At 37.1% G+C, this 16,030-nt stretch overlaps 1 protein-coding gene across 3 annotated transcripts in view; it reads left to right on the forward strand.

The window, feature by feature from the left end:
- Window positions 1–16,030, forward strand: part of KCNK10 (potassium two pore domain channel subfamily K member 10) — a 54,255-nt gene that overhangs the window by 27,327 nt on the left and 10,898 nt on the right. For all 3 annotated transcript variants that reach the window (XR_011903759.1, XM_072338310.1, XM_072338309.1), the window contains 3 exons: window positions 640–757; window positions 3,110–3,270; window positions 14,327–14,513. Coding sequence is in view for 2 of the 3 variants with exons in the window: in XM_072338310.1 (XP_072194411.1) it covers window positions 640–757; window positions 3,110–3,270; window positions 14,327–14,513 (466 nt within the window). In the remaining variant the exon portion in view is untranslated. The remainder of the gene's footprint in view (window positions 1–639; window positions 758–3,109; window positions 3,271–14,326; window positions 14,514–16,030) is intronic.

Here is a 16,030-nt window from a genome sequence, read left to right on the forward strand (position 1 = left end):
AGTGATTTCTCCTACCCCTTTTTGTCAACCATGGGATTCTTGCAGTCACTCTCCATCCCCATTCTCCATCCTCATTCTCCATCCTCCAGTACCTGTTTGCAAAGTTGTTTCATGATGATTCCGCAGTTATTTGTTCATTTTCAATGGCATATTTATATATAATTTTTACTTTAGTTAGCATAAAATATAAATAACCTTATCAATTATTAATTGCTTGGGAAATAAAATCTTTGGCTGACTAGCTTCAATTGACTTCATGAACATTATTTGTATTTACCACCCTTCTTGCTGCTTCCAGCATCAGCTGTTCCCTCTGGGGAATTTCTTCCTCTGACAGCTACCATTGCAAGAACAATATTTATGGATCTCTTTTGGTGTTGGACCTCTCCTTCTCCAGTGCTTTGTCTCTTTTGTCATTCATCTATGTATTGTATCCTTAATTCCACTTCTAACATCTGTTTTGTTCAGTCATATATTCAGATCTTGTGTACAGAGGATACTAATAAACTTGGAGCAGGTATTAAAAAGTAAATATAAGCTGCTCTCATGGTCCTATAAATTATTTTTGGAGCCTATACTTATTTGCATAGGATACAGTAAGGCACACACAAGGCTGATTTGCTGTCTTTTTCTTTGCAGCATGCTATTGATGCAGATAATGCAGGAGTTAGTCCCATAGGAAATTCCTCTAACAACAGCAGTCATTGGGACCTTGGAAGTGCCTTTTTCTTTGCTGGAACAGTCATCACAACAATAGGTATGTTTATGTTTATATTTTAAAATACACTGTCAAGATCAGAGCTGGATTACCAATAAATTTGTGGAAGGTAGATCACAAAGAAGTGGCTAATCTGTATTTCAGTTCTCAGGAGGTGTGCCTCTGTTGTGTCTCAAGAGCATTGGGCCTCTAGGTAAATAATCAAAAGCTGTTTCCATAATTAGGATAGAAAAACAATGCTGAACTGAAAACAAGTAGCACTGATGTAGCTGAAGTTTTATTATACTGTTCTTAATGTTAGGGCAGGTGAACTTAATTATCACTTGAAAAATCAAGGATCAGAATCAGATGAAATAACTGTTATATGTTATTGGGAATTTGAATTTTAATATTAAAAGTTAATTCACCCATGACAAACTCTCTTTCATCAATTTTGATTTTTACTCTTAAATTTGATACAAAAGTTCCATTTTTTACACTACTGCTTGTAACTGGAAATGTATCCACATAATTAACACGTTATATTTTAAAAACCTTCCTAGTTTCCATGCTGGTCATGTGTTACTGGAAGGAATGTCACAAAGTGTAGATTATGAAAAAATAAATAAATTCCATTCTGGAATTCATGGCCTTGAAACATTTTTACTTTTATCTCTGTTATATGAAGGGGGTTCTAACCAGCTCCATTTACTTTTCTTGAACCACTGATTTTAGTAAATTTGTTATTCAGGCCCTTGTCATTTGTGTCCCCTGTATCTTGTGTCCAATGTATTTAGCTTCTTCATCTCTGAATGCTCACCTTAGGTGTTCTAGGGTTTCTGTCCTGCGGAGTTACTTAAAGATGAAGCAGCTGGATTTTCATGATTCTGGTCTGAAAGAAAATAAGATAAACTGTTATCACTGGTGGCAAATTTAATCTCTTGATAATTATACAATGGCTTTATAGTTTTAAGCTTGATTTCAGCACTATTTTGGTTAGGAGTCAAGAGTTTAGAAACCATTGATTGGCAACTTTTTTTGCTTTTTATTAGCTTTGCTTCTAAGTATTCTTCTGACTTCAATCATGAGAATCTGATTTCTGAAAGTTCTTTATATGGCTAATGCAACAAAATAACCTGGTGCATTTGCAAGACTTGCTGTGTTGCCCAAATAGTAGATTCTTGTACCCTTAGATCAGTGGAGACTTGTGCCTTTAGTTTGTTGTCATGATGAGGATGAAAGGGTGATTACATAAAGCATACTCCTTTGTGTGGTCCTCTATCTGCTAAGCTACATTGCCATGTACTTTTAATGGCAGCATAAAACAAGGGGACAGAGATAAAGAAAACATTTCTGAATCAAATGTTTATAAAATCCTCCCTAAATATTTGTTTACTCAGTAGACCCAAGTGACAAGCTTTTAAATTACTCATTGAAATAAATGCCACTTTATAGGCATAGTTTATGTAAGCATATTCTTTGGCATCTGCTATTAAAATAACTTATTGAAAAGAAGTTGGATGTTTGCCCATATCTGCTTTAAGTTCTCCATGAATGTGATTTTTATAGGCTGTGTATTGTGTCTGGGCATGAAAATGGTTTTATTTTATATATCAGAGCCCTGATAGTATCTCTGTTACACAGACACTGAACAGATTACTTGGTCATTCTCAGTCCACTGGCTAGTGGAGCCTGAATTTGATCAGACTTTTAGGAGAAATCTGGGATCTTGGATGCAGCTTTGAAAAGGACTGTGGTTTGGAAGGTAGACAGTGATGTGAGGGTAGATATGTTGCGCATAGTCCTTTTTCCATCATGTGAGAGATGGATTTATCCAGTGCTAGTGTTAGAGAACGCTGGTTATCACAATCATGTTCTCTCCAGATCACCTTCAGATCAAACCATCTCTGGTATACAGTTAAACAGGACTGTACTGTATATTCCTCATATCCCTCTTCCTACATGTTACAAAATCTGAAAAATCCTTTTCTGTGGCTTTAAGGGGCAGTGGAGAGGGGAGAGGAAATTACGAGCTAACCACTGAAAATGAGTCTTGTCAGGTGAATCACACTCCTGTCAGGAAATAATTGACAGAGCCTGAGAGGAGCAGCAGTGTGCAGGCACCATGCCAGCACTGCATGATCTTTGTGCCATGATAAGTCAAACTAGATTAGTTAATCACAAAATAACTTTAAATAGGACCTGAATTTATAGAAGATATGGGTAACTGAGTATACAGATGAAGAACTAAATCTCTGTGGGTAGCTTGCCTGGGAAGTGACATCATTTCATGGAAAATCTGTAAATAGAAATCATGTGTGGAACAAAGGCATCTCTGCAGTAACAGCCCATTAGTTTTTCTAAAAAGCCCCATATAAGTTTGAAGTTTCCAACAACTGTTTCTCTCTACAGGGTATGGAAACATTGCCCCAAGCACTGTTGGAGGCAAGGTATTCTGCATTTTGTATGCCATCTTCGGGATTCCTCTATTTGGCTTCTTGCTGGCTGGAATTGGAGATCAACTTGGAACAATCTTCGGGAAAAGTATTGCAAGAGTGGAAAAAGTTTTCAGAGTAAGTTTTGTTGGTTTTTTGCTTCCATTGTGTAACTTGATTTTAATTCTGTTGCTGTTATCTACAGTCCTTTTCACATGTTAGGCATCCTTAAGGATTTACATTCCAAGCTGAAAAGATGCTTAATCTACTTAAAAGCCTTTGTAGTCAGTTGAAAGAAATAGACTTACTACTAAAGCTGAAAGGACTTGGAAATAAGGGTTACTGGAGTAAATACTAACTTGGAAAGAGAAATATCTGATTGATACACTTTCACTGCAAGAAGCGGGTGCACTGGCATAGATGTGCAAAATACTAGTACATAGAATCACAGAATCACAGAAAGGCCTGGGTTGGAAGAGTCATGAATCTCCAACCCCTCTGCCAGGCAGGGCTGCCAACCTCCCGATTTACTAGACCAGGTTGCCCAGGGCCCCATCCAACCTGGCCTTGAACAATTCTAGGGATGGGGCAACTACAGCCTCTCTGGGCAGCCTGTTCCAACCTCCTGCAGGAATTTTCTAGATTTGAGTAGGTCACATAATTTCCCTTCTTCTAGCTGATACCATCTATTTTTGGGGTCTATATCACCACAAGCAATTCTTTTGCAAGCACTGCTGCTGACCTGGCAAATGATAATTTGCTAATTTGCCGATGGTTCACTTCAGGGATTCTCTCTTTGAAGCAGAACTTCTAGAAGTGACCTCTATGATGGTTCCTTTGGATGAAGCATAACTAGAGGTAAGTGATTCCAGGGATGGAGAAGATGAAAAGCTGTCCAAACTGGTTAGCATAATAGGCATCTATTTCCAAAACATTCCCACAGCTGAGAGCAAATTACTTGTAGCTGTATTTTAAAGGAAATAATTGAGTATTTAACTGGAGTATGAGCAATTTCCCTTTTAATTAAGTTACTGTGAAGTGTCCCAGACTAGCCATAAGGAGTGTCTCTCAGACAAAATATGGAAAAAGGTGGCTGGCTGATTATGGCTGAGTAAGCATTTACATGCCTGACTGAACACTTGAAAATGGCCTACATTTTTTTGAACTAAAAATAAGGTTGTTGAAAGGTGTCTCAGGCTGGCTGGTTCTGCAAAAACAGAGGTAGCCAAGCTCACAACTTTCTTTCCAGGCTAGCTTCTTGTAACTGTACCTACATCACCTGAAGGAATCTTGGAGCCTTCCAGACTGCTTCTGCTCCCCCAGAATAGCAGTAGTTATAATATGAACAGGGAGTTAGAAAATTTTTGATTAATTCTCAACTGTACTACTGGCTTTCTAGGTGACTTTGACAAAACCATTAAACTGTCAGCACGATAGTTTACAAATAAACATAATACATGTCCTATTTGAAGTATTTTAAGATTCATAGATGAATGTTGATACTAACATTTAATATAGCTCTTCAGCACATAGTGGGAGTTCTTTGGTATTCAAAAGTATTCCTTTGTTTTCTTGAGTTAATCATCCAAACTATTCCTTTTCCTCCTTGGTATTTTGAGAGCTTCCAAAGCAAAGTACATATCCCCAAGATATGTTTGTTCCTTTTACTTTATTTCTCATAAATACATAATATATACTTTATATTTGCTAATGTAAATTATTATTATTATCATTATTATTATGGTATCTATATAAATTATTAATATGTTTTGTTTACATAATCAGAAACCATCTATGTTTGAAACTAATCAGAGAATCCAGAAGTGAAGCAACCACTCTTGATTTAATTATGAGCCGTGAGCTCTTAGCTCTATATGTAGTTTCTGTTATTCAGTGTGTAAGTCTTGTTTCTTACTTTGTCTCCATGAGGAACTCAAATTCAACATATTTGTGGGTGTAAAGCAACCTGCTACAACTGTTAGGACACCAAAATCTGCAGAATATTTGTAATGAGACTGAAAGGTATAAATGTAGGCTAAGAAGACACTAGAAGAGCTAAGAAAACATTGATGGTGTGTCTCACAAATCTTTTGGAATTAGCTGAGGCTCACTGAGTGTGCAACAGTATCTATTGATATTATGTACTGCATTTCTGAAAGTTTTTGAGAAGTTTTCTCATCAAAGGCTATAAGAAAATCAAGCTGTGATGAGGAAAGAGAAAAGATCTCACACATCAGTAACTGTCTGAAGGAGAAATGGAGATTAGGAGTAGAGCATTGGTGTGAATCAGCTGGAGTCCTGTTGGAATCTTACTGTTTTGACAGGAATGGTCTGGAGTGACTCAGACAAGAAGATGAATATGCAGGTGACAGAATCTACAGATGACAGTGTCTGCAAATTGCAACTCTAGATATTTCAGAATAGCTAAAATGAAAGGTGTAAAATGATGATAAAATGATAAATGAAACCTAGTGTTAGCAATATAAAATAATGCTGAGTTCTTTAGTTTCAGGAAATAAATTCTAGTATATTTAGTCAGAGATGACAACTGTATTTCACTACTCCTAGCAGGACTTGGGATTACTGTGGATGGTTCTTTGAAGATAACTCTGCAAAACCTGGTTAAAAAGCATAAGAGTGTCAGCAAAGAGACTAAGAACCAAATGGAAAAGACCCTTCTGTCACTGCACAAATCCATGGTGCTATTGCACCATGAGTGCCCCATTCAGTTCTAATAACCCAGTTTCTAAAACCAATTAAGGTATATAATAAACAGCAGAACAAACTCCATTCTTTTAGATTGTTCTATATACACAGAGGTTGAAAACATCTAAAGATAGAAAGGATAGCACTCCAGAGTAAACAGCTACAGAATGCAGTGTCATTATCATGAGTTAAATATAGGCTAGATTCAGATAGTCTTTATTCAGTCTTTGTACCAAGTGTTTAGATTCTATCTGGAGGTAGATTGGATGACCATAACCAGACAGATCTTCCCTTCGTTTGCAGTTTGGTACAGACATTGAGAGTGGGCACATCATGCTTCTGAGAGCGCTTTATGATTTTCTGGCATGTAAGGTAAAACTGCTGTGAACATTTCCTGGGCTTTATGACTCCTCTCACTGCGCTGGCTTACTGCAGTGCTGCTGAGGACAAGCCAGGCAATACAGCAAGTAGGGCATTGATCGCCATACAGGGATGTAAGCAAGCAGACAGAAACATGATTGTTGGCAAGACTTCTCCACTGAAGCTTATGCATCTAGAAAGTACAGTACTTTGTGCAGAAATACAGTGTCTCTGTAAACAAAGCATAATTCAATGAATGAGAATTATCAGAACAGGTACGTCTGATGCCTGTATTTCCAGTGTTAAGCTTAAAGAACTTGTTTGCCTGTTGACCTCTTGAGAAATGATGTGCTCTAGATATGAAAGACCTATAAGTTTTATGGAAAATACATGCACTTCCCCCCTCACAAAAAACAAACAAACAAACAAGCAAAACAAAACAAAAAACACAACAAACAAACAAACAAAAACCCTACAAACAAACCAGCAATGGACTTCATCTGAACCTTGAAAAAGATATAGGAAAAAACAGTTATTGTTGGAAGCTTGGAATGGGAGTGGGGCAGGAGTAGAAGTCCCAGTGAGCCACTGGGGAACATTCTTTAAGCAACTTCTAAAGCTCTACCCTTCCTAAACACTGTTGTTTGCCTTTCTGGATACATTACGTTTATCCTACCTATTCTTTCTCTTAGATAATCAAATTCTTTTTAGTGATTTTTGGTTGCTCTGTTCTCTTTTGTTATTTTGCCAGTGACAGGATTTATCTTTATGAATTCCTTAACTAGAAATGAGTACAACAGCTCAAGGGAAAGAAACTTTGTAGGGGGGAGTAATTGGTCCAGTTGCTTGTCCAGTGAAGCTGTGAGAGATTTCCTTTACCTCTTCTCCACTGGGTTAATGCCATAACTCAGAACCCACTTCTGCTCCCTGCAAGGCATCCACCACCATTGTATTCTGTACCTTGCAGACCCACACCAGCATTAGTTATTATTTTTTTAGTGGATATGTTAAGCTTTTAGATGATACTGTTCTCAAAGCCTGAAATTCAAATTCAGATCACAGCTTAGATGAAACAGGGAAATCATTCTGGATTTGCAATTATTTTTGTTATATTCAAAATTCGGCATATAGTTAATAGATAAATGTACTGTAACCTTAGTGACGTTAGCTAGCAAGAGCCTGTACACAGTTCTGAGTATCTGATGTTGAAAAGCTTGCACTTGGACTTTGTTCATAAAATCTGACACCTTCATGTCTAAGCATATAAAACTATGTCAAACAGATGGAAAGGTTTGATCTCTACTTCCTGACACCTAATCAAATTATATCAATATATATAATTATGATTATATCAATATAATCAATATAATAATATATGATTATATCAATATAATCAATATATATATCAAATCAACAAACTCTTTTAAGTTCTATTTCATTTCCTTAATAGCCAACATCATTGTGTTACTACATAGCTGCTAAAATCTCACTGAGGCTATAGACATCTAATCTTAGGTTTTTCTTTTGTTTTTGTTTTTTAATATAGAGTTACTTATTATTACTTTCTGTAAGGTAAAAAGCTGTGATTTTAATATTTTAATTCTATGTTATTTTTATCACACTCAAGAGCTTTCACAGAGGAATGAGCTAGAGCAGTGATCAATCTGCCATCTGCTGGTATTCTGTCTCTTGACAGAACTGTCAGGAGAGGGTATGAAATTCAAACCAGTGGTGCATGTACACTGTATTGTTCCAAGATGATTCAAGATTTATGAACCGAAATTCTGGTGTTCAGAATTTAGTCTAGCAGTTTCCCGGGTCATTTCCACCAAAACAAAATGTCTGGTGAATATAAAAATTCTGCCACCAGAAAGGAATCCTATGCTTTTATAATTTAATAAGAAATTCTTATTGTTGCAATGAAGACAGTAGATCTAATTACATTCTATTATAGGTTATTACCACTTTCAGACCATAGAAGCCAGCCAGGAAGAGGACTTCTGTATTAAGATTCTGTAGAAACAGTGATTTATAAACATTATTTTTAAATGGACAGGAAAATACATAGGCAGAGGAAATGACAGGTTTGTGTGAGATGAAAGGGAAGAAGCCAATTGGAAATTAAGAGAAATGAGGCTGAGATGTTGGAAGAAGTGGCTAAGGATGACAGAAATTAAATGAAGCTGACATGAAAGTATTGTTAGAAGAATGGGGAGATAGAACCAAACAGCCATTCACAGAAGAAATTTCCCCTCATAATTTCAGGTGTATTTTGATCTATCCACCTGTCTCTGCTCTACTGATCTTTCTGCTCCTCCAAACCTGGAACTGCCATTAGGTTCTGCCTTGCAGTTATTTTCCATGGGATATGTGATGGGCATAAAGTAGGAAGAAGGCACAATTGCACGATTTCCTCAGAATAGACTTCCCTTATCATAATCTTGTAACCAGTGAGGTCACAACAAGGAATGAGTGCTGAGGCTACTTTACTTTCTTCACCACTTCACATCAGCAGTTCCTGTTACAGACTCCTACAGTGTGTTGAAATTGCTGGTTGCTGATACAGCAGACAGACAGGGCGTTGCTCTTTCAGGTGGGTGAGTTGTACATGAGTATTGCTCTAAGCTGACTGGCCTATCAGCCATCCTGGGCAGACATTACAGATGTGGGAGCAAAGACTCTGAAAACTACTATTGCAAGGTATGCATCTAATCCAGCAATGCAGAAAGTGAGTGGTAGACTTACAGTTGAATTCCTTTTCACTGACAAGAATAAGATTTCTTATGAAGTTGGCAAGTTAGCTGCTGAATAACTTTGAGGAAGAGATGATGCAAATTCTATTGTCATTCACAAAGTCACCTCGTTACTGGAGGACCAAAGGTGATGTAGCCTTGGAGAGAGATGTTACACAGTGTGTGCTGACCTAAGGCAGTTTTCATTTGATTTTTGCAATTTTATGCCTCTCTCATTGCTTAGGAACTTGATTCTTTGAAGCTGCTACTGTGCTGCTCCAGAAGCAGCAGAATAACTTGCTCAGGAAAAAATTAATCTGTCTGGTTAAATCTTGTACAGATAAAAAAAAAAAAAAAATAATAAAAAAAAAATTGTTGTACAATGCTGATTTACAAATTCAGAGTAGTAGAAACAGCAAATGCATCAAGTCTCAGCTCATTATCTGTACTTTTGCCTATAACTCCTGAAGTGTCAGGCTGAGAGTTGCAGTCTCTTGAACAATGTGAAAGGGGTACACTAAAATAGCATTGGTTTATATATGTACATACTCAGGTATGCTTTATTTCAACTATGTGAGCACTTCAGTGTAATTTCAAACCTGAGTATTCTGAAATTTAGGAGCGATTTAAACCAAAACCTAGATGCAGATCAAAATTTTGCAGTCAGTTATCATTACATTTATGGATGTATGCATGGTCAGGTACTAGCAAAAGAGATCTGCTAATAATGAGTTGTCCTTCATAGTTCTCAAGAAGTATATTTATCTGAGAGTGGACTTTACCACATAAAAATACTAAAAAACTAGGCATACACTTGTACTTGTCAGCAATACATCTGTAGTGCCACATGAAACTGGTGAGTTCTATACTTCATTTCCAGTTCCTCTATTTCAGTTCTGAAGATGTTTCTGTATATTAGTTGATGATAGAAGTGAAATTAAGGAATGGAAGTACTGTACAAATCCAGAACTTTCAGTGTCTGCATAGGCTTTATGCAAAGAGCATAGCAGAAAGAGCAGCTTGAAAGAGCAATTAAAAAAAGCTAGAATCATGAGCAAGATGCACCAGTAGCAAATGCTGTGCTTCTATTTATTTTAGCTTATCTTCCTCATCAAACTTTATTTAGACAAAAAATGATTGTCTTTAAAAACAGTTGGTGCTGAGGAGTTACTCTTCTAGATCTTTTGTCTGTAAAAACTTAAGACTGATGTGCTGTCTTCAGGGAAATGAGACCTCAACACAATGACTTTTTCAGCCTATGAAAATTCAAACAGTCTGTCATCCACCACAATGGGATTGATTGTGAGCTACTTTTGATAGATCTACACCTCAGTCTTTCCTCTTGAAAGGGAATTTCACTGAGCAGAAAACAATAGAACGCAGCGTGGAAGTGTGTTTCAATCCTTTTAATAAGTAGTCTGACAACTGTTTCAGTTAAAGTACATGAAGCCCTTCTGAAATCCTGGGCATTGTTTTCTAGATAATTGCTCTAGTTTGGAAAACTCTGAGTGCGTTCACTTCTAGTTCATCAGTACTTTATCTGACGTTAAGGGGACTGTTAGTCTCTGTGTACTTCACAGAAGTATTCTGCTTTCTGCTGCTTTCTGCTTGGACTCCTTAAATGCTCTTCCTAGAAACACTTGTTCTTCTAACTGCTTCTCTTGGCTGTAAAGTAGTCCAGACCCAGGGCCATCTTTACTGTAGTATGCCTAGCAATGGCAAAACTGTGACCATTGACTCTTGCAGTGTTGAAGTGGAGGATGAAATGCAGTGGTGGTAAATTTACAGTGCCTGTCTCTGAAATACCTTGAGAATGTACAAGCCACATCTTCATTTCTGCTTCCATCTGGTACTTTAATTATGGTTATGGAAATGGAAGAGGAAGTTTTATTTGTACTTTTGGTCATTACCTGCTTTAGTAGTCCTCATGCTGCAGTGCTTAATACAAGATAGAGCCAAATGATAACTCTGCACATGAACTAAGTGAGCAATGGTGCAGGCTGTGACTCCATTACATGCAATGGCTCTTCATCAGAGCTAAATTTGTCTATGAAATCTATTTAAGTTCAACCTCTGCCATGTGGTACAAATTTTAATATACTGTTGTTACTCAAATACTCTGCTGTATATAAGCTACAGGAAAGTATATTTGCTACACAGTGCTTAGACTATGTGCTTAGAATCAAAAATTCCTGACAAAATCGGTGGATCCCAGCCATGGAGTATCTGTTTTTGGCATTCAGGGAGGTTGTGGATGCCCCGTCCTTGGAGGTGTTCAAGACCAGGTTGGACGGGGCTCTGGGCAACCTGATCTAGTAAAGACGTATGTTTGGTGGCCCTGCTAGGCAGGGGGGTTGGAACTACATGATCCTTGAGGTCCCTTCCAACCCGGGTCATTCTGTGATTCTGTGATTCTGTGATTCTGTGAAATCTTGAGTGTGCTGTTATCTGGAACCTCAACTCACTTCAATGCATCAGCACTGAAGTTCATCCCACAAAGTAATTACTGCTGGTACTATTGTAATGCTTATTTTTCTGTGTGTTAAACAGAGAGCAATCTAGCTTAGAGATATAGAACATTAGCTACAGGGCATTCCAGAGGAAATATTGTACTGTTTTGTCTGCTCACATGAGACCTTTTAATGTGCTTTTGTTGTTGTTGTTGTTTTTCTTTATTAGAATTTCAAGCAATTAATAATTTCTCTTACTGGATCGTACTCTTGTCACTGAACTGCAATGCCTCTAATATTTTACAGCTCTTGCAAACAGCATCTTCAACAAAAACAAGTGAAGAATCCCTGATAAATGCAAAAACTTTGTTGCTGTTGAGTATTCATCTGTGTTACACTATATTGTAATAATACATTCTTACTTGGGAAGCAGTTTTCATTATGTTGCTTTCTGGTTGTGGATAGACTCCCATTGTTGGTTGTACAAACCCAACATCCTTTCTTTATTTTAGCTTTTTGTAGTGTGGCTCTCATTTTAGAACCTTTCTGAACGTTTACAGAGAATAAATTAATAAAGCAAAGATAGGGATAGTAGGCAATTGAATGACAGAAAACTTATGTAAGTGCAAGGTAAGAGAGTACATGATGAATAATGACGATGAAGTGCATTTTCAGGAAATGTTTTTCTTCCACTGGAAATTTTTAAAAGAAGAAAGCATTGATTCAACACTTACCAAAATCAGGTTTACCAGGACTAGGAAGTTAAAATCCATTCAGGTAAAGGGAACCGATGCAGAACAACCATTATGAACTCATTCTGCACTCTCTGGAAGCAGGGAATATAGCTATAATTTAGAGGGAAGCATAAGGATGGATGGAGGAAAGAAGCAGCATATTCCAAATCTGGCCTTTGAATGAATCCTTTGCATTTCTTTAAGTCTGTGTCATGAGCCTCTGTTGCCCTCTGTCTGCACCAGTGTCTGAGAATAGTATATGCAGAATGGATGCCTCTTATTCCAAATTTATTTTTTCTGGGCCTGTATACAGCTCCACCAGAACAGAAGTTTGGTCTTATTGTTGTTATTTTTGTTTCTTCAGTATCATAATGAGCACCTTGACAAAATTAGTCAATGCATATCATAAAGCCCAAACTGTGCTTTCTTGAGAGCGAAAGAAGATGGAAAAGAGATATACTGAGCCTAGAAAATTTCCATAGCAGTGTTTCTGTATTTTCATAACACAACATCAGTACTTGCATTATGACTGTAGCAAGATCCATGCTTAGCAGTTTATAAAAATAACATTTGAGAAAGCTGCTGCCCTGTGAAAAGCTTGCTGCATATTCCATCTGGGTCTAGACAAACACCCTGCAGAAGTGTTGTTTTAGGGGGGAAAAAAAAACTATGTAAAAAACAAATCCTTCTTTATCCTTAGCTGCGTCCTGTATGTATTCAGGATCATCTCTACCAAGCTTAGTAACAAATGTGAGTGCTTACAGTTTTTAATATCCATTTCTCATTACATCATTTACTTGCTACACTTAAGAAACAGGGGATGGATATTGCATCTTCTTTTGATACAACAACAATGTGCTTTGTAAAAAATAAGAATTGAAATTTATATATATATGTGTGTGTGTGTGTGATATTCTGTTTTATGCTTTGAATACAAAGACTGGCTTTCCTTTTGTTAAAATATTTTCATCTGGAGGAAATTATTTAGAAGACAAGCTGCTTAATTAGTGTGCAGGAAGAGAGAATTTGTTCCAAGAATATTTGGCAGCATGGGAGAGGGCATAAAGTTAGGAGCAGGAAAAGGGGACAAAAGAAGAGTTTAAAAAATGTTTTCTTTGAAGGAGTGCTCCAAAATGCAGTGCCTGGTGTAGAGACAAGGACTGCATGTTCTGTGAAGGTGCAGTATACTAGCACTAAAAATACAACACCGTTCAACTAGCCAAAGAGGTAAACAACTTGTTTGAAGTCCTGGAGATATTTGTCAGGAAAAGAGAAAAGAAAGTCTTTGGAAGACAGAGGTAACACATGATCTTGCTGTAAGGTCGCAAACGTTCCAGTGATATTTTAAATATAGTAGTATGGTATATTGGGCTAGTTTTATGAAATATGAGGTGACACTAGAAAGTCTTGCAACAAGCATATTTGAAATATGGTGTAATTTGCCATATATTTAGCATTTTGTCTAGTCTGAAAAGTGACTATAGTATCTTGTAGTCCCATGCTTAATGTCTTCTACTGCTCTACTGCTTTCTGAATGAATCTGTGTTGTCTCTGTTGTGTCAGTCTGGGAAGATAAGCACTTTGGTCCTTTTGTTGACACTGAGCAGGTCAGAACATTTCTAACTAGGTTTATGTACCTGGAAAGGGAAAAAGCCATGGAAGAATCCTATTAATCAGCGTAGATGTGTAGGACCTGTAAGAAAGAAAGAAAGAAAAAAATTAGTTTTCTCTTAACTTTTCAAAAAAAAAAAAGTTATTCAAGAAAAAAAAAAAATTCCTTGTTGAGCACTTAGGGCTGGTAAGGCTGTGTGGACTTACATATATCTTTGTTGGTTCGAATGTACACTTTCTTTTATACATTGAACTCAAACTGGTGTGTATTGGGGCCTTTCTGAAACTCAGGACTAGTTTTCCAGGATGTGTTTCTCATAGATTAGTGACTACCTAGGAAAGCAGAAATCACCATTTTTCTGTGCTCAGACCATTGGGGTTCACTGTTCTCTGGGGACAGTTCTCACTTAGTGAGAGGAAGAGTTGTGTTCTATTTAATAAGTTCACAAATGACAGAAATCAAAATACCAGATGACATCATCATGATCTGTCTGCCATAAATAAAGTAAACTATACAGTTCCAATAACATACTTTTTTTTTTTCTTTTTTTTCTTTTTTTTCTTTTTTTTTTTTTTCCCCTTTGTTTTGTCCATTCTCCAGAAAAAACAAGTGAGCCAAACAAAGATCCGGGTGATCTCTACCATCCTCTTCATCCTGGCTGGCTGCATTGTCTTTGTGACCATTCCTGCTGTTATCTTCAAACACATCGAGGGATGGACAGCCTTGGAGTCCATCTACTTTGTGGTTGTCACTCTGACTACCGTTGGTTTTGGTGACTTTGTAGCAGGTGAGCAGCACTGAGCCTAGATTCTACGCATGAGGGCTTTGGCACTTAGAATTTATTTTTTGGTATAGAGAAGAAGCTTTTTACAATTTATTATATTCAGAGAAATGAAGCCACATATTTCTGTTGGGGTTACTGTGCAATAACGTGGAGAACTCCAGACTGAATTATGAGCCAGGTGCTTTGCCATCTGCAGAGTGCAAGCTTTCTGCGGTGTAGATAACAGGAGTCTGGGAAGTCCTGATTACCCCTTATCATGCAGTGAATTATGTACAAGTCAAATGACTTTCCTATTGAATTCAATGTTTGTATTAGTCCATTGGGTCTCAAGCCGAGGCTGACTGCTGAAGCAAGTAGCCAAAATGATGAATGGACAAAGCTATACAAAGTAGAGCTGAGCTATAAGGCTGGAGAAACGTCTGGTCTGACATGGTAGAGGGTTGCTAAAAACTTCTTTTGCATGATCTGCAGCATTTGAGAATCTGGATTTTGTTCTCTAGCCTTGGCAGGAAGTTTGACATTGCAGATGCCCTGTTACAGCAAAAAAGGACTAACAGCATATGCAGCTCAGTGCTAGGAGGTTATTCTCTCAGATGAATAGAGTACTATCTGGAACTATAAATATCCATCCTTATCAATTACCAAGGAGAGAGTAAGGATTGTTGGTTTCAGAGATGAGAGAATTTATTTTGCTCTACTGTTTGCTAAGAAGAAATTGGTTAAAATAAATGAGATTTCTTTCCCCATTATTGGATTACTAGTGATTATTGGATTATTAGGGATACTAATTATAGGCATTAAGATGCATAGATGAATAATGCTTCTATTTTATTATTTCCTAAACATCAGTGAAATACAAATGAGCAAAAATATCAAATGAAGAAACAATGATACGTTAAGTTTTCTTTGCTGAACAGCAGACACTATTTTGTAGATAACACTCTCACCCTCCTTTATTTCTGACATAGTGGTGTGGAAGACAGGAATTACTGAGGAAAAAATTGCACTGAACAAAGCCCCAGATATGAAAAAAACATGTAATGAACATCCAGCTTTCAAAGAACCTGTATGAACTCAGTCCACTTTAACCACTTGAGCTTGAAGAGAAACTCACTGGTATTCTGGCTTTGTGGTATCAAAGTGTGAAATAAAAATAATTACCAATATTTTCCTTAGGCATCTACACTTTGTTAGTGTTTTCTTGAATAACATATTTGTAAAAAATCAACAGAGTACTAAATTTTAAATTGCTCCATATCCAACATAATCAAGACTATATAATTCGCAGCTGGGTGGCTACTAATAACCAGAATTTTTGAAAAATCAAAACCCTGAATGAGAAAACTTCAAAGGTGATCTCATGATAAGAGTTTAAAGGCAGGTGATCACCAGGAAATCTGTGTTTCATTGCTGGTTTTGAGAAAGATTTTCTGTTACTTTTATTTTCTGTCACTTTCATCGCCATATTGCTACCCCTTCAACATCAAAGAGAGAATGTTAAACCGTAGTGGGTAAAGCAG

Source organism: Excalfactoria chinensis, chromosome 5, assembly GCF_039878825.1.
Source record: "Excalfactoria chinensis isolate bCotChi1 chromosome 5, bCotChi1.hap2, whole genome shotgun sequence".
Taxonomy (NCBI): domain Eukaryota; kingdom Metazoa; phylum Chordata; class Aves; order Galliformes; family Phasianidae; genus Excalfactoria; species Excalfactoria chinensis.